Source organism: Syzygium oleosum, unplaced genomic scaffold, assembly GCF_021117445.2.
Source record: "Syzygium oleosum isolate NSW1041296 unplaced genomic scaffold, Sole_v2.1 Sole_v2.23, whole genome shotgun sequence".
NCBI classification, from domain to species: Eukaryota; Viridiplantae; Streptophyta; class Magnoliopsida; order Myrtales; family Myrtaceae; genus Syzygium; species Syzygium oleosum.
In genome coordinates, this window is record NW_026607507.1 from 1,605,468 (window position 1) to 1,631,317 (window position 25,850).

Genomic DNA, 25,850 nt, shown 5'->3' on the forward strand with positions numbered 1-25,850 from the left:
ATCTATTCATGCTTTTCACTAACCATACAGTTAATTATAAACCTACTGCTTTTTTTATCAATGTTTTGAGATTCACCTTCTTGAGCACACTTAATCAGACCCGGCTGTGCATGTACATCCATACATATGCATACATGCATGAATAAACAAGGAGAAGAAAGCTGAGTGACTTCTGATGCTATCAATGCTTTGATTGGGCGTTCATGATTCCTTCTCTCTAATCAATGCTGGAGGACTAATGGGAGAGATCTACATTGTTGTTACTCTCACACACACACCCATGTAGCTTTTTCAAAAGGCCCCAACTTTAGTCTTGGTCCTCTCTCTCTCTCTCTCATGGAAAAAAGCCTCACCAGCAGCACTTGGTTTCTCTCTCTCATCTCCCCAATAAAAGCCCTTCTTGTACTAGAAGAAGACAAGGGTAATGTTCCAAAACCCACCAGGCTTTTCATTATTATATTGGAAGCCATGACCTGTCCATCATGTGCTTTTCCAATTTTTTACTCCTGTCCTTCATAAAATAATAATAAATGATATTTCTCTGACTCCCACACACCCTGTTGTGCCTCTTCCTTCTTTATGCTTTATGGGATTTGGTGAATAATTCTAGTGTGGTCTTCTTGTATAAAAATAAGAGGGGAGAGCTTGATGTGAGCGCCTCTCTCTCTGCTCCTGCAAATTGCGTTGCATCTGTCTATGATATGATTGTGGAATCATGAGAGAGAGAGAGAGAGAGAGAGAGAGAGAGAGAGAGAGAGAGAGAGAGAGAGAGATCTATTGCTCGTGGAAGATCATTGAGGAAAAGTGGTGTTTGGAATGAAGTTTGATCCAAGATATCTGTCTGTCTGCTCCTAATTGTTGGGTTTTTCTTTTTCATTGTTGTGTGTGTGTGTGTGTGTGTGTGTGTGAGAGAGAGAGAGAGAGAGAGAGAGATTAGGTTTAATCCTTGATGATCATTCATTCTTATGCCTGTGGGTGTATGTGACTAACTATCTGTCGGATCTGTGCTTTGGAAGGTGTATGTGTGTGTGAGAGAGAGCGAGAGAGATTGAGATTAGGTTTAATACTCGATAATTATTCCTTTCTCATGGATGTGGGTGTGTTTTAACTAGGATCTGTTCTTCGAGGGTTTGTGTGTGTGTGTGTGTGTGTGTGTGAGAGAGAGAGAGAGAGAGAGAAGAATCTCGGACCAGGCTTCATTCCTCACACTGAGCTTTTCCATTCAAACTCAAGAGGCATCTGCAATGCGGACAAACTTCACAAGGTAACCTGTAAACTGACCTATACTGTCTGTATTTTCATCTGAAGAACCCAACATATGTATATATTCAACTGCCACCCCTATGTACATACATGTAAATTAGATATTTAATATATTCATAGTCTGAAAATTATCACTTATTCAGCTTTTAGCTACGATCATGATCATCCATCTCTCTCTCTCTCTCTCTCTCTCTCTCTGCTAAACAGCACCGTGTACAGACTATATACATCTATCATTGAAATCCTTTCCAGATCAGTTTATGTACAGTAGGATGTACGTGTAGAAGGGGACGCATGCCCATGTACACTTGTTTTCTCTAGTTTCATCTTAGTCTACAGTTAAGTATAGGTTTCCATATTTTGCAATAACTTCAGATCAAACATATGCAAAGCACATCTGGAGCATTTTCCCTGTGTATACTTATATTCACCTAATATATTTGACATCAACCTGCAAGATTTTGGTAAATTCGTACAGTGCTCTCCGATCACAAGATTGAAGACGTATTCACCATTAAAGGTACAAAGATTAGAAAGTGTATCAAGCATATATACACGAACATATCGATCTAGTCTTCATTACTTCTTTTTGGCCATCGGGTCTTTATCGCTTCCAAAGGTACAATTTTTGCACAGCTTGGTTAGCCTCCAGCTAAAAGGGGTATTTGCCTCTTAAGACTTGTGGAAACATTTTGTTCAGCGAATCAACTCTAGCTTCATCTCCCTTCTGATCAAGGCCTTTTTCCGCTCATCAATCGAAATGCTCTTGATCGTCCCTTTTGCACTTTTTATGCAAATTTTATTATGCTTACGAGTTTAGTTTAGTCGTAGTCGGGTTCTGCTTGAAAGATGTGTGTAGCTTTTATTTACACATATCTGCCTACATGATGTTTGAAAGTGGAGGATCCGAAAGCGACAAAAGGTTTAGAAGATGTATAGGACCTTGAGATGAGACTGTATGCAGGTTCTTTTTTCCCCTTTTCATGGCGTTGGTACATTCCTTGAACCCAGAGACAGACATCGGTCAAGGAAGTATATGTACTTCTCGTGCAGGTAGGGTTAATGTATTAGTTTTGTAAATTGATCTTAGTACATCTAACGTTGTACTCTTTCTCATTAATGCATGAAGAAACTTCTGATGAAGGTACGGCCTCGCCGGTTTTGAGGTGCAGAACCGAGCTGTCCAACATGAGATCACCATGTGAAATGATGTTGTTCCGAGATTCAAAATAGTATAACAAGGGAAATAATTCAGATCTTGAGTGTTGAATAAGATAGAACCCTTGAGTCTGTATTGTGTGACCTAGCGTGCACAGGGGGTTGACCGTATCCATCACAGTTTTGCTCACATATCCATTCGACCTCTCTATGTTACCGAGCATATAAATTGTTATTATGCTAAACAATAAGGGGTAGGTCCAAAGATTATCCTGTAACGATTTTGCCCAATCTCTAAATGTATAGAGCGTGTTGATGAATTTAGCAAGAAAGAGAGCTGTAACTGTTTTCTATAACTATGGAAAACTCCAAAGTTTGGAAAGTTCACCAGAATGATCAGATCTTAACCATAAGAAGCTCGAATTCTCCCGCTCGATTTTCACTCCGCCCCATCTCCTGAACTGCAACTACGGCGAGAAAATAATTTCTCACGAATCTGATATGCAGTGCATGCTAAGACTCATGGATTGATGGCATTTCAATTGATTACGTTATTAAAGACTAGAAGCGAAAAGCAAGCAACATGCACACATTCAGAAACATGAATAGATGAATTCACAGCTCGATCATATGTATTGCAGGAACCTAATTTCCACCAAACGGGTCACTCGGCCCAACCCCAAAAGCCACGGATCTAGGGGACTTGAACTTGAAGGATATTTTGTTATTGATAAGAAATAAGAACAAGAAAAATCATAAGATTTGAATAAAAATGAACATCTGAATCTTGAATATTGTGGATGAGAGAGGCTTCGAGTAATAATTTGACCAGTTCCATGCATAAACCACGCTTATCTTTTGTCATTACAATACGGCTATAAGCCTATATGTTGCTATTAATAGCAAACATGAGCATGAAAAGTCTTAGAGAAAAGGTTGAAACTACTGGAGGTTCGCTTTTTTTTTTTTTTTTTTTCTTGTAGTCTAAATCCAATAAATTGCAATACCTCTTCCCTTTTCCCTTTTCTCCGCTGACTAAATATCGAGCCGAAATCTATTTTCCGTGTCCAAATTTGTTAGATTATCGCTCAAAGATATCGAATTATCATTGAAACAATATCTAAGTATGCTGTTTATTTTTAAATTTTTTGTATTGAAGATGAGGATATTTTATTGATTTAAAGGGTGGACTCCAAATTTGAAAGCTGGCGCTTTGTATATGGTATAAGATTGTAAGCACATATATAAATATGAGGATCACGAAAAGATTTTTTCTGTCATTAAAAGCATTGGTTGAAGTCTAGTAAGTCAATGTGAGTGCATCTAATCGGTTGCTCCATGTCCCGGAACATAAACAGGCACCCCTTATCTCGATTCTCGAATAGACACATACGCTGCTAAGCTTGATTCGAGATCGGTAGATTGTGCCATTCACGTCCACTCGGAAAAGGAAGAATCTTCTTCCGAGAACAATGTTGTTTTCCTTAAGCTCTTCACCTCCTTTCAATGGCCAGGTCTCTAAAAGTTCACCTCGAAAGCTAATGATGATATGATCAGTCTATCCGTGTACTGCAGTACACTTCACCATGAAAGTGCAGTAGATTTCTACTGAATGAGGCTGAATGAGGAGCAGCTAGGCTCGGTTTCGGAGCCCATCCGGCATTCTCGAAATGCTTGGATGGACTATGGAATGATGCACGTTGGCCGTGATTTCGACCTCATCAATGCGTGTCGGACAACATTGTCCCCACGCTCTTCTCATCTACTGAGGACGACATTGAAAGCGGATGGGTCGACCTCAATTGTTTAAGGAATGTATTCATTTAAACCAGACATTATATTAGGAAGTGCATTTTATAACCATACGGAAAGCGAAGGCTAAGCTGACACGTAACCCTGGCTACAAGAAAGCAAAAGAGTCTTCGCATCCGACCCGAATTCAGGACTCCAACCTACCCGATTTATCGTTTATATTAAGCTAGGTTATTGTATCGCACCGACGGGGAGATTCGCTTATTATATTTTTTGGTGCCATATATAGCCTAGTGAAGAGTCAATGTACGACTTTTGATACGAATGGAGTATATCGAATCGGACTTACATGAACGCAAATGAAGACATTGCTCTATATGACTATGAAGTGAAAACGGTAAGACTTGACCCGACTCCAAGTTCCACCAAACGGGTTACCCGGCCCAACCCCAAAAGCCCCGGATCTAGGATACTTGACCCGACTGATGCTTGGAGGGTATTGTGTCATGCATAAGAAATTGCATGAAACAAGAAAGAGGAGCCAAAGTAAAACTCTTGCTAGAGCAAAGATGAAATATGAGTGTAACATAGGCTAAATTCCATTTTCCGTGTCCAAAATTACGATGAATTTTTTTAATAACCGTCAGTAAGTGTCAAAAAACTATAGACAAGTGAAAAATGATTGGTGATTTTTTTTCCCATACGCGGAAAGCAATGTAGTGTTAGGGTTTGGATTCGGGGGAAGAAGGCCTGAAACATTCGCGAAAATAGAAAGGTAACAAGAACACGCGATTTAGATCGATATAATCACATGCAAGAACGGGTAATTTCGAGAATTCCGGAGGAGTTTACCCGGACCTGCCAGCTCAATGTCTAGTTGAATCATTCAGCCTCGTTGTTGTTTGTCTTCTTTTACAACATTGGATACACATGTTTTTCATGATGTAAGTAGAATTCATAGATGAAATCGATGGCTTCAATATCGATCGTTATAAAGCTTTTCGATGTGACCTTGGAGACCGGATGTCGGAATGAGATGGAGTGTTTGTTTTTTAAGCAAGGGTTTTCATGTGTTTCCTAATGAGACTAATTAATAAGATAAAAAAGAGAGTAGGAGATTCGTAAACATCTCTAGTTGTTTTTAGTAGGACATTAGAGAGATGAATTTGAATTGCCGGGTACGTGCCACATGAAAGTAAGAGATCCGTTAGATTGGAAGGATGGATACCAAATTCGAGATTTGGTATTTTATATGAAAAATAGAAAATGTAAAACGACATAAATGGTCCATGAACTTTTGTCTGATGTGAAATATCGTCTTTGAACTTTTAAGGATGGATACCAAATTCGAGATTTGACATTTAAGGATCACATTGCACAAATTAAAAATGCATGGATGGCATTGAACTATTTGTGTTATTATTCCAATAGAAAAAAAGTGTATACAAAAAGGTAGATGACGGTGAAAGAATGTTTTCTACCACTAAAACGCTGGTCGGAACCAGCTATAAGTAGATCATGCACACATCTAATTGAGATTACAACATCTTCTGGAACATAAACAGGCACCTTGCATCTCGATTCTCAAATAGATGCATATGTTACTAAGCTTGATTCGAGTTGGATAGAGATCGCGTCATTCCCATCGACTGAAAAAGGAAGAATTCACGTCCGAGAATGATGTTGCTTTCCCTAACCTCTTCACCTCCTTTCAATGCCAGGCCTCTGAGTTCACCTCGAACAACATTATCATCAACGATATCATCAGTCCATCCATCCATTGTGCACTTCGCCATGAAAGGGCAGTGGGTTTCTGCTGAACGAAGCAGACGACGCAGAGGCATGGATCGTTGACCACATCAATGCATGTCGGACAACATAGTCCCCACACTCTGTCATCCACTGGGGAGAGGACAATTGAAAGCGGATGGGTCGACCTCATCTTTAAAGAACTTTATGTATTCGATCCCTACTATATACATTAACAAAATGAATTTTATAACCATACCGAAAGCGAAGGCTGAACTGATAAATTCCCCTTGGCCACAAGAAATCAAAAGAGTCTTCACATTCAAACCCTAATTTTGGGAATCCGACCTACCTAATTTATCATCTATATTGAGCTAGGTTATTATATTGAACCAACGGGTCGATTCGAATGATACATATTTGTGCCGAGTATGGTCTCGTGAAGAGTCAATGCATGACTTCTATATCGATTGGAGTTTATCGAATTGGACTTACATGACTGTAAATGAAAACGCTAGATACTCGCGAAAGGCTCCTTTCACGAAACGGGTCTCTTTGGAAGCTTACAAAAGTAAAGCTCCAAGCGTGTCCGGAAGAGAACACCACCTTGTAGCAGAGGATATTTTCTAATAGGAAAATTACTCGATCAATTCTAAACCTAACGTATGGATGCCAATTAAGTCTTAAACTTTTCAATTTTGCCAATTTGATCATGAATCTTTCTGTGAAATACCAATGTGATTATTCCGGTCAATTTTCGCTGGAAATCGCCGACGTGGCAGTCTGGTCATTGCTGGCCGTCTTACGTGGTACACCACCACGTCACCGGAATAATCACAGATCTATGACTAAATTGGCAATTGGAAAATTTTGGATTGAATTGAGGTCCGTACAACATATTCAGGACCATTGGACAAACTCCTCGTTTTCCAAGTGTCCTAACTTTCTTTTGTTTCTATGTCTTCTATAATTCACCTTATGAATGATTTCAACTTTCATATCTTAGTCCTCCTGATTGAGCTTGTAGAACAACAAATATATAGATTCATTTTAGTCGTTGAATGTGCGCAACTTCTTCTCTAATTGTAATAATTGAAGATAGATAAGTTCGAAAAGAATAAAGATTGTGCAACGTGTTGAAAAACATTTCAATGATTTTAGGGGAGAGATGAAATTGACTGGGATTAGGATAAGGAATTGATGGCAGGGAGGAATCTAGCCCGAGAAACGGTTCGGAAAGTATTACTTTTCAAAGTGGTCTAATTTGAGCGGAAAAAGAAAGGCTTGGACTCATTTGAAACAGCAAAATTGTGTAATTCACGTTATTTTAAAAAAGAATTCTGAAGGATGAGATATTTTCGGTATAATATGAGAGGCTTTTGGAATACCATAAGAATTATCTACACCACTTTCAAAAGCCACCTCCGTGAAAACAAAAAAAAGAGTCAATCAGGCGAAAAGTCGCCGACGTCATAACACGATCATCGTGGTGCTTGGTCAAACACGAAAGAGGCACTCGGGTAAACACTGTCGAGTAGCGGAATGGATTTATTTTGCTAGGGGTGCAGTGGTGCACTCGGTGCTCTTAGGGTTTCTTTAGGAACGGTGGCTTTAATACTAAGTTGAGAATAATAAAGCGGAACAAAGAATTGTGAAATTATCTCTATATTTCAATAAATATTAATCAAGAATACATCAACTTATTTATAGGATTTATGAAATAACTATTCTAAGATAACATCCCAATCAAAATATACACAATCAAAGGGAAATACGTGTGCAATTTACGTGCAATATATGTGTAATTACATGCAATCTTGAGAGACACGGATAATCAAAAAATTATTAAAATATCTTTACCATAGGAAATTATTCTAGAGAAAATCCTTAATTATCTCTATTAATAAGCAACACACCCTTTAAGGGCAACACAAACCACAATGTCGTTCTGACGTGTTACGACATGGTGATACGTTAGATGCGAAGGACGCAAATGATAACCATTCTATTGCAGAAATCAATTTTTGGCCAGATCTATTCCTTGGACGAGTTTCTTAGCAAAAATACGTGTTTGGTAATGGCACAAAATTTCTCCTTCTCGGGTGGCCGGCGAGCGGCGAAGGACGGCAGATGATGGTGGGATTAGCCAGCGGAGGATGGCAGGCGACGGACGATAGGCAATGGCCAACGGGCAGCAGCGAACAGTGACGAGAGGCGGCCATTGTCAGGTGGCGGCCAGCTGGCCAAGGACTGTGTGCAACGGTGGACCGCACGATGCAGCCAGCGAGCGGTGGCGGAAGGCGGAAGGCAGCTGGTGGGTGGGCAATCAGCTAATAGCAAGAACGAGCAGTGAGGAGAGTTTTTATTTCTCATTTTTGTACCAGAAATAGAAATGTAGAAAAATTTTACTTCTCATTTCTATTCCAAACCTATTTCTGAAATCAAAATTTGTTCAAGAAATTGAAAAATGGAATTGTGTTACCAAATAAATTTCAACATATAAACAGAATGATTATCACGCGTGCCCTAAAAATCATACAAGGTACCGTGTGATCCGAATGGTGAGATCCTTGGATCCGGTGACTTTCGTGAATGTAATCTTGTTCCCACGTACATTTCTTAATCCACGTTTGAAACGGTATACAAATAGGGCAATTCTCGATGCTGAGTTCATCTCCAACCCACTTTTGGAACCAGATGTTCCACAAATGTTCCACTCCGACGAAAGAGACAACAGGATAACGACATCATCCCGCTCGAGTTCGTACGACTGTTGACACCTAAATTTTGGAGATCCAGTTAGTTGTTCATTGCATAAAAATTAGGGATCGATCCCGGTCCCTAGAAAAAAATTAGTTAAATTGCATATAGATTAGGAGCATTTGAATTAGTATTTATGCCCATATAATTGCATTTTGCATTAGGCCGACAGTGGCGAATGAACTTAAAGTTAGCCTCGCGAGTCTAGCTCGCACATCGAGCAATACTCAGCCAAGCTAACGAAATAGGGGCCGAAAATCTCAAGGGTAAAAGCGGCCTCGGTTGTCTTAATTTGAGCTCAAATTAGCCCATTAAACTTTAATTAAAGAATAGTCCGAAATAATTCAGCCCACTGAGGAATTAAATAGAAAAACTAGGTTAAAACCCATTATATTATAAAAGCCCAGCCAATTAACGTAGGTTTAGATATAAATATGTCGTTATACTCCTTGGAATGGGGGAGAGTGCTCATAATTTTCAGAACACACAAGAGTGAAACACATGAGTAATAGTGAGAGCCAAAGGGAGAGAGAGAGAGAGAGAGGGACCGGCCAAGCTCCGCTATCACTCGTGCCTGTGCCGTCACCGCCATCAGCGCCCGTGTGCCCGATCGACTGCATCTGTCGCTCGGCCACCCATGCCCGTGTGCCCTGTCGCATAGGCCCGCCTGCTACTATTCCCGCTTGACCGGTTCTCGCGACCACTCCCCGAGCCACACCTATCCATGCCTAGCCATGCCCTTGCCGCACCGCTAAAGCCCCGTGCCCGACGAGCCCTGTTGCCAATTGCCCTGCCGCTGTCGCTCCGTGCCCAGTCTTGCCAAGCTGTCCCTGGCCGTGCCCGATGCGCCTGCTGAACCGAGGCCCGAGCCCATGCCGCCGCCATGTCCCAATCCCGCCATCGTCAGTTCCTCACCGTCGGCCACCGTCCCGATCCGCGATCCCGAGCCCCATCCGAGTTCGAATTGGAAATATCCCCAAATTAGGTAAGATCGTTATTCGAATATTTTTAAATATTTAATTTCCTGACTTTCGAATATTTTAAATAGTTTGTGAATATTCTGTGGATTGCTAGATATTTTAGAGATAATGTGTGCTATATCCGCAATATTCGAAAATACACCAAATTAGGAATTTTTCCTAATTTAACAACGTACCTGGACATTATCTGACCTTAACCCAAAGTATGATACGCGGCGGTACGGAAGATTGTTATCTTATCCATAACGACTTCGATATGATAATATATCTTATTTGCTTTTCAAATTCAAACGGTCAGCTTTCCATTGATATCTATGACCAATATAGATATAATCGTTAGCTCGAATCGTTTTCCTAATTTGAACATGATAAATAAACTTTGCGGATTGCATGGATTGTTTGAGTGCGATTGCTATCCTTTGTTTTTTTTGGTAAGGTTTTTTTTTTTTTTTTGGTAAGGGATTGCTATCCTTTGTTTGATTGCTTTATTTTTGAAATAAAAGAAAATCCAAAAATATTAGTTAGGATTTAAGTTAGAGATATTGCATGTTTAGGCTATCCCGGGTATATCTAAAAGATGGGATATTTTTCTAATTAAAATTGCGATTTAGGGTAGCTTATTTCCTAGTTTAAATTAGGGATTATTCTAGTCTTAATGGATTATTTAGGATATTTTCTGGTTTCGAATTTTCATAAAAAAAAAATCCAAAAAGAAGTCATTTTGGAATAAGATAGAGTGTTTTTCTAGAATAGATTGCATGTCATTTTAGGCGTTTTTATTATTCCGAATTTTAATGAAAAATACAAAAATACATCATTTGCCTGTCATTAGAATTTGGTCATTTAATCGCATGTCATATAGCCTACATGTTAGGTTTATTTAAACGCATGTCATACTTTGACGTAGGTTAGCTTTCATTTAAATAAGCAAAAACCCTAAAAAAATATATTGAGTGAATTGCTTGTTAATTAGAAATCATATTAGGATTGTTGATGTGATTTTCTAGCTAACAATGCACATGCTTACCTTACTTTGAAGGTACGTTATTCTCCTAATCTTGCAATTTATTTATTGCTTTCTTTATTGGGTGTTATATTGGTGGATTGCGCACCCGCATGGTCAGCCCACATTTTGACAGCTAGGTAATAAAATGGATCCAGACTGCCTGTTTAAACATTTTCATGAAAAGAAAAGATTCCGAAAGGGTGTTAGAGTAATCTAGCATAACCAGTCTCCGAACTCAAAATCTCTGGTTTGTAGAAATAAAACATATCTCCCTATGTTTTATTTGGGTTTCTAATCGATTCGCCGCAAATAGATTAGTGGCGACTCCAGCATGAAAACATTTGCATGTTAAAAACTTAAATCCTAAGTTGTGAATTCATAAGGCTTAGAAGGGCCCAAATTAAGTTCGGACTTAATAATCCATTAGTCGAATCCTTAAGTAGTGCATCCGCGGAGGTTTGGTCACGACAATGACTATTCAACTTATGCTGATTTGGCTTTCCGACCGCAACAATGGAAATGGATTTGGCTTTATCTTTGATGACGTGTTAAATAGCTTTAGCCTTAGCCCAATTCCCTAAAAAACCCCCAACTTTAGCCTTTGTCCCAAATATATCCCAAACTTTTTTTTGTCTAATAAAAAACCCCAAACTTTTACTTTTGTCCCAAATCTACCCCATTTACTATTCATCCCATTTTTTAATATTATTTTTATTTTTTCGAATTTTTTTTTTCTTTTCTTATCTTTTCTTTTTTTTTCACCTTCAACCTCCAGCTGGTCGCCGATCCGGCGACCGGCCAGAGGCGAGGGCCGGCGAGGTCTGCCCCGCTGGCGAGGCTCGGCCTCGCCGGTTCTTCGGGCGAGGCCAACCTCGCCGACGGCCGGCAGGCCGAGCCTCACCCAGATCTGGCGAGGCTCGGCCGCCGGCACTGGCGAGGTCGGCCGAGGCCGAACCTCCGCAGATTCCGGGCGAGGCGAGACCTCGCCCGGTGCCGCTGGGGCCGAGCGTCGCCAAAACTGGGCGAGGCTCGACCCTCGACGTTGTTGGACGAGGCCGACCTCGCCTGGCGGGCCGAGCCTCACCAGATCACGGTGAGGGTCGGCCCGCCAGCAGCCTGGCGAGGCTCGGCCTCGCCCAAAGAACGGTGAGGCCAACCTCGCCATCGGCCCGCCGGCACCGTGGCGAGGTCGGCCGAGGCCGAACCTCGTCGTTGTCGGGGCGAGGGCCGAACCTCGCCTTTCTTCGGGCGAGGCCGACCTTGCTACCGCACGGCGGGCCGACCTTCGCAGATGCGGCGAGGCTCGGCCCGCTGACGAGGTCGGCCTCCCCCAGCAACGGCGAGGCCGACCTCGCCAGCTGCCGGCGGGGCCGACCTCGTCGGTCCTCGCCTCTGGCCGGTCGCCGGACTGGCGACCGGCCGGAGGTTGAAGGTGAAACAAAAAAAAAGAAAAGAAAAAAAAAGAAAAAATAATATTAAAAAATTGGATGAATAGTAAACGAGGTAGATTTGGAACAAAAGTAAAAGTTTGGGGTTTTTTATGAGATAAAAAAAAATTTGGGATATAATTGGGATAAAGGTTAAAGTTTGGGGTTTTTTAGGGAATTGGGCCGCCCAATTCCTAATTTTCCCTCTCCATTGATAAAAAAGATTATCAGATGCACCATGGTCTTGTTAGACTCGGCGAATCTGATTGGTGGACCCCACGTGGGCCCCACGTCGAGATTCGATGGCCCAGATGCATTGGTGCCGCCCCCACCCCCAATCACTCCTCGATCCTCCTTACATCCCATCTTTGATGCAGATGCCACGTGTGAAATCAACCTGTTCATTGTTTCCCTCGGCTGAAATTCAAAAATTCTTTCCGCTATATTTTTTTTTTTTCATTTTATTTTCCGAATTTGTCCGGATGACATTGCTCAAACGGACCGTAAAATGATAAATAAAAAAAAAGTAGAGAAAGAGTGACCAGGACAACACTGCTTTTTCTTTTCTTTTTTTAACTTGTGAATTGTTGCAAGACCGGACACGCCAATCTCAACTATTCGGGGCGTGGACGGGACAAAGTAACTACGACTAAATCCGAACATTTCGCAGCCAATGCGGGACTCTCATGATAACTTTTAAAGAAATATCGCCGCACTAATCGCTCTAAGTTTGGGGCATTTACACGAATCTAACCATCGCATAATTGTGCTCAGACTTTATTTCCAAAAAGCCTCACCAATTTCACAAAGACTAAGGGAAAAAGATATCGAAATTATCCAGAAGCGCTTATAAAAAGGAAAAAAAAAATATGGAATTATCCAAACGAAAATTCCATTTATGTCCCCGAAATTACGCCGATATATTAATTAATAATATTTAAGCGGTGAAAAATATTTATAAATACGGCCTTTGGCTTCTCTTTGCCGGAACAGATCTCTCTCTCCCTCTCCCTCTCTCTCTCTCGGAGGTGATCGTTGGCAGTCTCGGTAAGTCCTCTGTGCTCTCGTTCACGCTCCTGTCAATTCTCAAGCCAATGCAGATGCGCGTGTCCCGCGTTGCTCTCGCCTATGTTGTCAATCTCGCTAGAATTAAGCTCAACTGGTGAGTTGCAGAGAGAGTTGTTTCGTTTTGGTCTGATGAAGATTGGCGTTTGATTTGATGCTGCTGGAGCTGGATGACGAGGGTGTAGTCGCATTTGGCTAGTTCATGACGCAAGCCTTTAATGCGGCTGATGGGTTGTCGATACCTTCATTTCCGAGGTTCCGTAAGCGCGATTTAATGGCGCTCGTGGGGTGCCTCTGTTTCGATGAATTTCATGGCCCGAGAGAGTTGCAGCGACTTAGTTGGTAGCTGCTCGATTTTTTCGAGTTTTATCTCGTCGGCAATGCCTTCCGTTCAGTTCTGCGTTTCGTTTGCTTTTTTGTTTGGTATATGTATTCGCTTTTGGGCAAGTATGTTTTCTGATTTAGATCGATTGGAGCGATGTTTTTCAGACAGAGGACGCTCCGGGAACAGAGAAAAAATGGCGAGAGCTCCCGTCTTTATGGTGGGGCTTCTAGTTCTCTGTTGCTTCTCTGGCATGACGAGAGCAGAGTACGTGAAGTATAAAGATCCGAAGCAGCCGCTGGACACTCGCATCGAGGACCTGCTGCGCCGGATGACTCTGGCGGAGAAGATAGGCCAGATGACGCAGATTGATCGCAGCGTAGCGTCCTTCGAGGTCATGAAGAAGGACTTCATCGGTGAGCGACACGACCGTCCATTGAGTTGGGATCGAACAAGTTAATGTTACTAAGATGTGGGCTTTGTTATGTACCAGGGAGTGTATTGAGTGGAGGAGGGAGTGTCCCGGCTCCGCAGGCCTCGCCGGAGACCTGGATCGACATGGTGAACGATTTTCAGAACGGGTCGTTGTCTACCCGGCTGGGCATCCCCATGATTTACGGTATCGACGCGGTTCACGGCCATAACAACGTGTACAAGGCGACTATATTTCCTCACAACGTCGGTCTTGGAGCCACCAGGCAAGTTGAGAATGCGTTGGGACCACGTTCGGCCCTCTGGTTTAGTATGATTAATTAATTACACGAGTGAGATTTGAAACGATGAAAGAAAGTTTCGGAAAGCCGAAAATGGGATTTCAATTGAGACGACTGTACAATAGTTTTGCTAATCGATAGTGGCTGAACAGCTATGATGAAAGATGGACATGCAGCAGCCAGAAAGCTTTGGTCTATTCTGTACCTTAGTGGTCGTTTTCTGCAATTATTGATGCGTTGATCCGCAAAAGATCGTCTGATGCGATCATTACCTAATGGCTTTTTTCTATCTTTATCTAATTAGGGATCCTGAGCTAGTCAAGAGGATCGGAGCTGCGACCGCACTGGAAGTTAGAGCTACAGGAATTCCATATGTTTTCGCACCCTGTATCGCGGTGAGAGGGCTCGGATCTACTCGTCTCTTCAGATACATTCGATAAAATTGGAAACTGGACACAGAGCATAAATATAATCCTTCTTTCGGTCTCGACCTCCCTCTCAACCTCGACCTTATTGGCATTTATGTGTTCACAACAGGTCTGCAGGGATCCGCGATGGGGTCGGTGTTACGAGAGCTACAGCGAAGATCATAAGATTGTTCAGGCCATGACCGAAATTGTCCCCGGATTGCAAGGTGACCTTCCTGCCGGTTCTCCGAAGGGTGTCCCCTATGTCGCCGGAAAGTAAGCAAACTCCGAAAATCTTCTTCGTGATAGAGCACATATCTTCATACTGCATGTTCTCATTGATTAAACCATGACTATGGTCGCACCTTTTTTTTTACTTTGGATATGTGGGTCAGCATGGAACACGGGGGTTACTTGTTAAATAGTCAAATTCTGCGATTTGAACTTGACTTATCTGATGAACTCTTGGCTTGGCTGCACACGTTTGTGGAAAAAACGAGAGATTCTGATGGGAAATAGGAAAGTGTTTACTAGACGATGAATGTGCGTGATGTTTATGGTCCACAAAAGCAACGTGGTTGGACTTTTCTGATTAGGAGTTTGCTGTCATGGACCATGTCTTCGCTTAAATTATATGGGCGGAGCGTGCGTCCACGGTAGGGAAGGGGACAAGAAGATAAATTCAGAGATCGGCCTGACTCCATTTTCCATCTTTGACTTGCTAGTTGTCACTCAACTTTGATAAAGAAAATTCAAATTTTGAAAAGTAAATCTGCACATTTTAGTTGCATACGAATCTATATTTGTGCATTTCTCGAACTTGTTGTCTTCCCTAAACAGGACTGTAAAAAATTGAACACTAGCTGGTGAATTGGGATGAGACAAATGATACACTACAACCTGTGACCGAAAATACAGTCATGCTGGTGAATCTTAGTAACAAATTTAGGTTATCTAGAAGATCTTTAAGCAGTGGGGTAGATCTAATTTTTACTGTGTAGTCCCGCAAACGTGAATACTAGCTGTGTTCGAGTTGTGTCGCACATTACATTTCATGGTCCTATGCTGCCGCTCCCGTCATTGGATCATGGATGAAAATACCGTTCACATCTTGCTTCTACAGTTAAATATTTTCTCACTATGCTTTTTCCCAAATTAATCAATTATTGAAGTAGGATGCCTCTGCTCTTTTGTTTTACATCGTTTAACCTTAGAATCTGACATTGAATAAGCACAGATATTCTGAAAAGCACAAGAAACAGCTCAGTTCTCTGGGTACAAAGGAATGAAGGTCTCTGATGCATTTTTTTTATGCTTTCCTGGCACAGGAAGAATGTGGCTGCATGTGCAAAGCATTACGTCGGGGATGGTGGAACGACTGATGGCATCAATGAGAACAACACTGTAATAGATTGGCACGGCTTGCTTAGCATCCATATGCCCGGTTATTACGATTCAATCATCAAGGGCGTCTCGACCATCATGGTTTCGTACTCTAGCTGGAACGGAATCAAGATGCATGCAAATCGCGACCTAATCACAGGCCTCCTTAAAAACAAACTCCGTTTCAGAGTAAAAGATCGTCTCACTATCGTTTCGGTTCCTCTTCCATAATTTGCATTGGATTGTTTGAAACAGTGATAAAAATAATGCAGGGGTTCGTGATATCGGATTGGGAAGGTATTGACAGGATAACCACTCCCCCCCATGCTAACTACTCCTACTCCATTCAAACAGGAATTACTGCTGGCATTGACATGGTTAGAGATTGATTAACTCTACATTATGCTGTGTGAGACGAGATGAACCTAAGGAGATATTTCATCAGTCCATTCTTAAGTTTGAATCGATCTGTCGCAGATTATGGTCCCGTTGAATTACACGGAGTTCATCGACGGGTTAACCTTCCAGGTGAAGAACAAGATCATCCCCATGAGCCGAATCGATGATGCGGTGAGGAGAATACTGAGGGTCAAATTCACGATGGGCCTATTCGAGAATCCATTGGCCGATACCAGCCTAGTGGACCAGCTAGGAAGTCAGGTTTGTTCGGTATCGATCTACCGATTCACTTAGATGTCAAGGATGATTTCCAATCTTTACTCATCAAATCCGGTTAACCTGAAAAACAGGAGCATAGAGAATTGGCTAGGGAAGCTGTCAGAAAGTCCTTGGTGCTACTGAAAAATGGTGAAGGAACTGATGAGCCATTACTTCCTCTCTCTAAGAAAGCACCAAAAATACTAGTTGCTGGTAGCCATGCAGATAACTTAGGGTATCAGTGTGGCGGATGGACAATTCAATGGCAGGGACTCAGTGGCAACAACCTCACTAGTGGTATGCGACGGTTTGATATCTCCATTCTTCCTGATTTACTGTCAACTTGGTCATTGTTTCAATCATAGAATAGCGTTACTTTGCTAACTTCCTGATCATGTGTTTCCATAGAATCTAATAGAGCCAATCTTCACATTTCCAGGTACCACAATTCTCAGTGCCATTAAGAACACTGTTGATCCAAAAACCAAGGTCGTCTACAAGGAAAACCCCAATACGGACTCTGTCAAATCGGGCAAATTCTCCTATGCCATTGTAGTAGTGGGAGAACACCCTTACGCAGAGACAAATGGCGATAGCACGAACTTGACCATTGCTGACCCAGGAACAAGCACTATATCGAATGTATGTGCAGCCGTCAAGTGTGTCGTCGTTATCATCTCCGGTCGTCCTGTCATGATCCAGCCCTATGTCGCAGCAATGGACGCTATCGTTGCTGCTTGGCTTCCGGGAACAGAAGGCCAAGGGGTTGCAGATGTTCTGTTTGGTGATTATGGCTTCACAGGCAAGCTTTCTAGGACATGGTTCAAAACCGTGGATCAGCTTCCGATGAATGTTGGGGATCCTCATTACGATCCCCTCTTCCCATTTGGTTTTGGTCTCACCACCAATCCTGTTAAGAAGAACTAAACTAGGAAACGAATTGGGACATTTACACTGTTTCTGCACCACCAAAAATTATTGAAATTTCCATTTGGCGGAACTTATGGCACCACGCAAATAGTTCTTTAGACACAAATCAGAAACTACTCAATAGAAGTAAAACAGAGCTTGATTACATCTCTCTCTCTCTCTCTCTCTCTCTCTCTCTCTCTCTCTCTCTCTCTCTCTCTCTCTCTCTCTCTCTCTCTCTCTCTCTCTCTCTCTCTCTCTCTCTCTCTCTCTCTCTCATAATTATGCTGCTAAACTTCATACTCTCCCAACTTTAGCTTCCGTGGCTGATTCAATATACCTAGAACAAATAGAGAGAGCAGTCTGCCAGGAAGACAATTTCAACAGCTTAGAGCGGCGGCGACTCCTTTCGAGAAATTCAGAAAATGTAGCATGACTAGTCTGCTTAACTGGTTGGGGTGCACAAATGACTCAAAACTGCTGATGCTCAAACTAAGCCAGAGATCAATCAACTTCAGTTAGAGACGCAATGATTTGAGAAGCCAAGAAATTAACATGCTAATGAGTTTTCTTCCACAGCTTGCCCAGGGAAGCTTCCATCAAAGCTTTCACAACCTAGCAACCTTCTTTTTCCAGCTTATCAGCGAAGGAAGCTAGACCCCAACATGCGCTACTCCACACATCGTATAAAGACCTGACACCATAATGATTTGGTTGCACTATGCTTCAACACAGAGCATCTAATCAACCCAAAACCTGCATAACCAGACATTTTTGCACCAGAATTGATATACTTCCAACGCTCCTTTAATGCTAGCGCATATTTCATTTGTTATCCAGCCAAATCAGCCTGAGAAGCTCTATGATCAAGCACTTGAATATCATAATGACTGGAGTTGGATCATGAATCCAACGCACAAACAAGAGTTAAAAGGGGCAGATATATGACACTCAGATATAGCACTCCCTTGGTCTTACTGATATGTAACTATAGCCATGGGAAGTTTATGTACACAGAAGCTCACTTTGGGTAGGATAAAAAGGACAGAGAGCATTACATTTACCAAACAAGGACAAGAAAAGTATACATTATTCACATGACAACTTTAGAAATATAGACATAATTACAAACAGAAAAGAAGGTAGTGTCCACACGTCACCCAAAGCTGCATTGGTATCAGCTGCTCCACCGGTAGAGGCCTCCACATGCTCAGCCTCGTTTATTTGCCTCAAGATTTCCAACTTCTTCTCCAGAAGAGCTTCGATTTTACTATTTACTTAGACATATTTACAGACAGAAAAGAAGGTAGTGTCCACACATCACCCTAAGCTGCATTAGCTTCATCAGCTGCTCCACCAGTAGAGGCCTCTGCATGCTCAGCCTCGTTTATTTGCCTCAAGATTTCCGACTTCTTCTCCAGAAGAGCTTCAATTTGACTATTTAGTTTCTCCAACTTCTGTTTTAGCTTGCCAAGATCTTTAATCTTGTCCTTCCCATCAAGTTTTCTTTTCTTATCACCCTTAACCTTCTTGTCAACTTCCTCACCTTTCTGCTTTTCTTTTTGCCCTTCTCCTTCAGATTTTTTAGCATCTTCACATATTTCAATCTCCCTTCCAGTAACTTCAGTCATACCCTCTTCAACCTTGCGATTCTCTTTTTTAACGTCTCCTTCCTTCTCATCTTCATTTCCAACATCCGGTACATCCTCGTGCTTCTTCCCTTTCTTCTTTAGCTTCTCTTCTTTCTCTTCTTTTCCTACGTCAGTTTTCTTGGTCTTCTTCTTCTCTTTCTTCTCCCCTTTCCCCTTGTCTTCATCTGCTGTTTCCACATCGGCGTCGCCCCTTTGCTTTTCCTTCTCTTTCTTGTCCTCATCTTTCTTCTCCTTCTTCTTTTGCTCTTTCTCACTGTCTACTTTTTCCTCATCTTCATCTTGTTTCTCCACATCCTCTCTATCCATGTGCTTCCTTTCCTCTTCCTTCTCCTTAACCTTTTTCCGGTTCTTCTTATCTTCCTCCTCATGTTTTGTGCCTTTTCGCTCATCTGCCGCATTCCTGTGCTTATTCTTCTGTTTATCTTCCTTATCCTTTTTCTTATTCTTTTCTCCTTTATCTTCATCGACATTCTCTTTTCCTTTAGATTTATCTTTCTCCTTGTGTTTTTCATCCTTTTTCTTGCCTTCTTGTTTCTCTTTCCCATGCTTATCCTTCTTTTGCTCCTCATCATTTGCCCTCCCTTCATATATCTCCACGTATTCTTCATTTCCCTTCTTCTTCTCCACCTCTCTGTCATCACTTCTAATCTTCTCTACTCCTTTCTCCTTGGAGTTCTCATCATTTCCCTTCTTCGTGTTCTTGTCCTTATGTTTCTCTTTTTTCTTCCCCTTAGAATGTTCTTCACTGTTTTCCAAATCTCCACCACGTTTCTCTGTATCCGTCTCTTCTTTTTCCTTGCCTTCCTCATACTTATTCCCTTTCTTTTTCTTAGTCTCCCCGGACTCATCATTCTCAATTCTTTTATCTTGATCATCATTAATACTGCATTTCTCCTTCTTCTCTTTCTCCCTCACTGCCTCTTTACCTGTCCTCACTTCATCATTATCGTCGTCATCACAATCGTGTTCTTTTCCTTTTTTCCCTTTGTCCTTTTCCTTCCTTTCACCCACATCCTTTTTCTTCGATTTCCCCTTGTCCTCTTCTTTATGCTTCTCCTTCTTGTCTTTCTCATGATGTGGCTTGATTTTCTCCGTACTTTTGGTCTTTAATTCCATTTCCATCTCAGTTTTATCTTCCGACACATCATCTGGTTTTGTAGCCTTGGTCTTCAGCTTGACTCTTAACTCTTCCTTTCTCACTTTTTCCTCTCGTGCACTGGATTGAGATTCTCCTTGCATACTGGCTGTGTTAGCTGAAACTTGAAATGTATACCCTTTGTCTCCTTTGTCTCCTGAACCCACACGCAAAGCAATTGCATCAAGCAATCAATGATGACATATCAAACTATTTGACAAATTCTCCACCCCATATCAATGAAAAATAACAATGCAGAGAGGGTGGCATGGCAAGCATTGCCAATGAAGAATAGATTATCCTGCACAACTACGGCCCTAGGGGTTGGTGAGGGCCATCGCGGCCCCTTGGCCACTAGGTGTGCAGTGAAATTTTTACTAATTTTGACTGTACTACATGGAAATTACATGAAAATTTCTTAATTCACCCCCAACCTATGATGTTGCAAAAATAAAATAGTTCATCTTGTCCCTGGTTTTAAGCTTTTGTCTATCCCATGGACCTCGAACACAAGTTTTTGGTTCATGGCACCCCGTTTCACTCACCTTTTTGCATAACATCTTGGCACCATAAAGAGCAGGATTTCAGTGAAAGAATCCTTTTGAGATCAACAAGCAGTTAACAGAGTATGGACAAGAAGCAAGATGAAAAACGGGTGAAAAATCAAATAATAGGCTAAATGAGTATGATTACTTGACCAGCTTTATTTACTGTGTTTGTGATAACATATAAGCCAATATGGTGAAATATCCAACATGCCCAAATAGCTGTGGATGACATGAGGGATTGAAGTTCAGTTGTGACTAAGGTTCTCGATAAAAAAGCAATCGTTTCCATGAGATAAACAGTTCCATCGGTCGAAGTGTAAAGAGACAAACCGTCCCGCAGTGCAATACCTGAGAACCAGATGAACAATTCCATTGGGGTTTTCTTACTCTATCTAGTAGAGCAAGCAAGGAAACCAAATAACGTGCTTGCAACATCTGGATTGTTCTCAAGAAATGAAAAATCCCCTCTAGTTCTCTGTCAAATTCAGATCCTAGCAAAATCAAAGCGAACACCAATCAAGATTCTCAGTACACTCCGACAAGACAATCCCTCCCCCATGATCTTTCCCTTCCTTCAAAAGACAAGAAAACAATGACAACACCTCCATTTACAAGGAAGAGACCATGCTTTCTTGTAGCAAAAAAAAATAAAAATGGACTCCACACTTCTTCGCGGGAATTGAGACGCCCTTCGCTGTTTTATCATTCAAAGCAGAACGCAATCGATCGCTCGGGCAGAACACAGCGACCATCACAAAACCCACAAATCTCCCCACGATCATATAACCCAAATCCATTCTCTCGCTCGCACCATAACCATCAACTATCCGAAACTACCGATTGAAAGACAGATGGGTGTGTCTACATTTCGACACACGAAACGGGCAGTACGAGGAGCAAGAGAGATTCCTCTCTTTAAGCATCTAACAGCTCACGAGATCGCGCCACACGATCACGAAGAACGAAACCCAGAAGACGTTTCGCAGTACTTCTCACCTCGAGCCTTCTCAGCAAGCGAAAGGAACTGCCCGATCCCAGAAACAACAGCTACTCGGGTCGGGCCAGGGGGACGCGCCGAGCTGCGCCTTTGATCGAACTTGCGGGAAAGCGCCCCCTTCTTTCGGCGGCGACGGCGAGGGGATTGATTCCGCCTTCCGAGAGAATGCAAACCCGCCGAGTTCTAGACTCCTAGTGGGGGCAAGTGGAAATGAAGAACAGTAGGCACCAGAAAGAGAGACGGCGATGAAACAATTTCACGTTCGCGTACGTGACGGTCTTCTAGTTCTAGAACGAGCGCACTACTTGAGAAAATGAGTACCCTTATTTGAAATTTTTCCTCATTTTTTTTAACGCGGACCCTGTAAAAATTATTTTATTTATACACACGTCGACGTTCGTCACTCAAATTATAATTTTACCGGTTTTTAGTATAAATGCAGTTTTTCCGTTTTCATATTTTCTGAAAATACTTTTTTTTAACCATGCGTATAGTTGATTGGAAATATTTATCACTTTTCGATCGGACGGATGAAGGAGCAAACTATGAATTAATAATTGATTGTGACGGTGCAGCACCAAACTAGTTTTTGCAGTGTTAGCTTCTACTGGAAGCACTTATCAATGTTCAATTGGTCGATTTCTAATTATCGATTTTTCTTGTAATTTACTGTCTATTCTATGAATGATCGAAAGTCCGTGATTTCGTCCAGATGAATCTTAAAACAGGCCCTGATCTCCATAACTTTAATAGGGTATTTGGGCTCATGATCAAGAAATAGGAGAATTTTCGGGCATCTTTGATGACATCATAACTTGACAGGTCCTGGGTCCACATTTCATCCGGACGAGGATGGTCCGGCTAACCCGACAGGACCTCCCACCATGGCAACAGCTTGGCTGGGGGCCGCCCCACCATGGCAATAGCTCGATTGCCAGTTGCACCATCCTGACAGACATCGAATTAGTTGGTGGCTGTGATACGACCCGCCGTTTCTTTTCTCCGTCACTCCATCTCTTCGTGCGCATGTGTGCTCGAATTGAAGGCAACGAAGGCCGCGCGTGAAGGTCGTCTGATGCTACTGATGAGCACTCAGTGACCCTCGGTGTGCTTCAGCGGCACCGGCCACCACGGCCCGCTCCTATTGAGCGGCCTGTCTACGCTGGTGCTGCGAACCTTGGTTAGGTTTACGATTATTTAAAATTTTTCCTTTTTACTTAACCATGTCAGTACTAAGTAAAAGAAGTTTCTTGCAGTCATAATTAGTCTCATTTGTGCTAACGAGATGCTGGGTTCGAACTCCACGTCAGCATTTCGTTTGTACATCTTACAAAAGTACCCGCTTTGACAAAAAGCCGTATAAATTAAGAATCCAACTGCACACAAAAAAAATTGAGACATATAAATGAACATTTTTCAATAATTCAAAGATTTCGAATATCTTTATTGCAAATATATATGGACATTTCAATGAAAATTCCCAACACGGGTAAATATTCCGTGTGTTTCTTTTGCACACAGGAATTCGTCCGGGTCGGGCCGTGGAAAAAGAGACCACAATGGACCAGGCCACCAGCTCCAGTTTATAAAATAAGCAAAATTAATATTAATCTCGATATAAAAGCTAGCTCTATTAGTCTCTTGCTCGTCTTGAATAATTAATGAAGATGGAGCATTGAATTTGTTTTTTTTTTTTACTAGTATGGATGGTTCGCCCACTCTTGATGGCTATGATTCCGGCTACCATCGCCCACGATTTAGACCAAATATCAATTGAGACCACTTGCCACGGATCAACCCGAAGAGGTAAGGGCCAAAGTGCCTTGGAACCGTCGGATCGGTTGGATACTTTACTGTTAGATCAATGTCAAGTGGATTGATCCCCAACACCGTAAGATGGAATAAATCTACACCATCGGACCCCTGAGACAAAGATTGATATCCAATATCGTTGGATCAATTTAGTCTCATCCACTAGGTCAACATGACGAGGATTGACTTTTTGTACCATTAGATCGAGATAGAGATCAACAACTGTAATTAGAGGACCTCATGTATAAATAGGGATGACATTCACTTGTTTATTTCGTCCAACACTTGAGTAATACAACTCATTCTCTAAAAACTGAAACGGGCCGGCAGGCCGGTTTCGATTCTCGTTTCTATACTCTAAACTAGCCGGTTCCAGAACCCGATTTTTAACGTTTTCTATACTCTAAACTAGCATAGTTTACTCTTTTTATAAAGCCTAAAATATTTGGTGAAATTGAACATGTTCGACATGACCTACGACCCATTATGCGAAGGTGCAAATATTGTTAAGTTCCACCATTTAATGACACATCCTAACACTTCCTTATTTTAGAAGCCAGCCTATGTAAATCAATTGGGGTTGCACTACCTCTTGGCCACATTGATCTAGTTAGCGGCTGTGATGCCACCCACCATTTTTCTTCTCTTTGCGGCTCCTTGTCACTCCGTGCTTGTGTGTGCTCGAATTGGAGGCAACGACGGCCACATGATTGTCGCCTGACATCGACGAGCCCTCGACGTGCTTTGACAGCACCAACAATGTGGTCACCACAGCCCACCCCAGCCGAGCAACCTTGCCTTCCCCTATGTCGTGAATCTTGGATTCAAACCAATATATTCAACAAGCATTAGCTCTCCTTGAATAGAAGGTGATCTAGCCGCATCTTCTAGTACGACTACCTTGTTACAACTTCACTCCAGTCACTAGCTTTGCCTTCGGCATCTGCCTCCTTGCAATTAACGTAACGACTTCGGGCATGGCTACTTCGGGCATGGCTAGGATGGGTGGTGTGTACAAGGCCCAGGAACGAATTCAATGCCGTATAACTGATCAACAATTACTAGCGATTCTGGCTTTGTGCTTCCCTCAACTACCTCCAGAGAAGAGGAGGGGCCCGGGGATTATAAAAAAAAGGCCCATACTTTATAAGAGACCACATTGATTTCAACTAATCGCATCCTGGAGGCGAAAAAGGGAAGAACATTTATTTGTTCGTTTACCAAGTTTAGCACGAAGTCATAAATAAGCTCTACGAAGAATTCGAACAAAAAAAAAAACTCTACCAACGATTGCCAAGCATTCGGTACTGACTTCCCTCCTCCCTTTTTAGTAACAAAATAAAGCAGAAGTAGGACCAAACCGAGAGTTAGCAACATAAATAAAGACAGATTTGTGAATGAGAAATACAAGTCTCCCATCTTCGTAGGAAAAAAAAAAAAAGGGGAGAATCCGGTTCTCAATTTTTTCTAAATTTTCTTTTTCTCTTATTTGTGTAAAATTAATGTAGCTAGTATTGACGAGGTGCTGAATTGGCACTTCTGTTCAGCATTTCGATTGTAAATCTTATGAAAGGACCAGCTTGAACACAAATATGCACAGCTTAAGAACCCAATTGCACAAAAATATTTCGAGACATTTGTTGAAATATTTTTCAAAAATTCAAAGACCTCCTATGTCTTTATTCCAAAATTCACATGATGTTTCTACAAAAAAAAGTTCCCAACATGGGTAAATATTCCGAGTTTTCTCCTTGCGCGTAGGAATTTCTACGGTCGTGTCAACTCTATTAGTTTCAAAAAATAGGCAAAATCAACATCAATCATAGTATCGAAGCTGGTCCCTCGAGTGTAATGGAACTGCATTGACAAAGATTTCTTTTTTCTGAGCCAATAAATTCTTTCCCTTTGTTTGATAAAAAGGAGGGAAAGTCAGTTTTTTGTCTTCAGAAATAAAATATACCGATTATCGGATAAAACTTAAAAGGCAATAATCGGCAAAAACTAAGTATTTTATTCTAACAGCCAATGCTCTATCAAAATAAATAAATTAATTAAAAAAAATAAAGGAGGAGTGAGCTATAACAGTAGGCAACAGCCTACAAAATTTTAGCAAAAAAAAGAGGCAACAGCCTACAAAAAGGACAGAACCTGCCTT

The 25,850-nt window shown here is 41.8% G+C and overlaps 2 protein-coding genes across 7 annotated transcripts in view; one reads left to right on the forward strand and one right to left on the reverse strand.

The window, feature by feature from the left end:
- LOC115674597 (uncharacterized) overlaps positions 1 to 17,717 on the forward strand; it is a 96,208-nt gene extending 78,491 nt beyond the window's left edge. The window contains exons 1-10 of one of the 5 annotated variants that reach the window (XM_030597032.2): positions 13,015 to 13,142; positions 13,650 to 13,898; positions 13,976 to 14,180; positions 14,500 to 14,590; positions 14,733 to 14,878; positions 15,931 to 16,174; positions 16,258 to 16,362; positions 16,463 to 16,645; positions 16,735 to 16,939; positions 17,082 to 17,717. In XM_030597032.2, coding sequence (XP_030452892.2) covers positions 13,679 to 13,898; positions 13,976 to 14,180; positions 14,500 to 14,590; positions 14,733 to 14,878; positions 15,931 to 16,174; positions 16,258 to 16,362; positions 16,463 to 16,645; positions 16,735 to 16,939; positions 17,082 to 17,569 — 1,887 coding nt within the window. In that variant the 5' untranslated portion in view covers positions 13,015 to 13,142; positions 13,650 to 13,678 and the 3' untranslated portion in view covers positions 17,570 to 17,717. Of the gene's footprint in view, positions 1 to 13,014; positions 13,143 to 13,208; positions 13,258 to 13,347; positions 13,503 to 13,649; positions 13,899 to 13,975; positions 14,181 to 14,499; positions 14,591 to 14,732; positions 14,879 to 15,930; positions 16,175 to 16,257; positions 16,363 to 16,462; positions 16,646 to 16,734; positions 16,940 to 17,081 lie in introns of those variants that run through there. The other 4 variants (XM_030597033.2, XM_030597030.2, XM_056321454.1 and 1 more) reach the window with 4 other exon arrangements.
- Positions 17,718 to 18,496: 779 nt separating this feature from the next.
- Positions 18,497 to 22,126, reverse strand: LOC115674598 (DEAD-box ATP-dependent RNA helicase 42-like). Of its 2 annotated transcripts, none has more exons than XM_056302288.1 (2): positions 21,883 to 22,126; positions 18,497 to 20,495 (listed from the first exon to the last, which is right to left on the reverse strand). In XM_056302288.1, exon 2 carries the CDS (start codon positions 20,440 to 20,442, stop codon positions 18,877 to 18,879), a length of 1,566 nt encoding a protein of 521 aa, XP_056158263.1. In that variant the 5' UTR covers positions 20,443 to 20,495; positions 21,883 to 22,126; the 3' UTR covers positions 18,497 to 18,876. The 2 variants fall into 2 exon arrangements, with proteins under 2 accessions (XP_056158263.1, XP_056158262.1); XM_056302287.1 differs by lacking the exon at positions 21,883 to 22,126 and adding an exon at positions 21,235 to 21,713.
- Between the last annotated feature and the right edge of the window lie 3,724 nt (positions 22,127 to 25,850).

Bases quoted from the DNA above. Each gene is read 5' to 3' on its own strand.
- LOC115674598 (XM_056302287.1), bottom strand. From the start codon at position 21,259: ATGGAATTGTTCATCTGGTTCTCAG. The intron at 20,496-21,234 runs GTATTGCACTGC...GTGTGGGTTCAG, and splicing joins ATTGTTCATCTGGTTCTCAG to GAGACAAAGGAGACAAAGGG.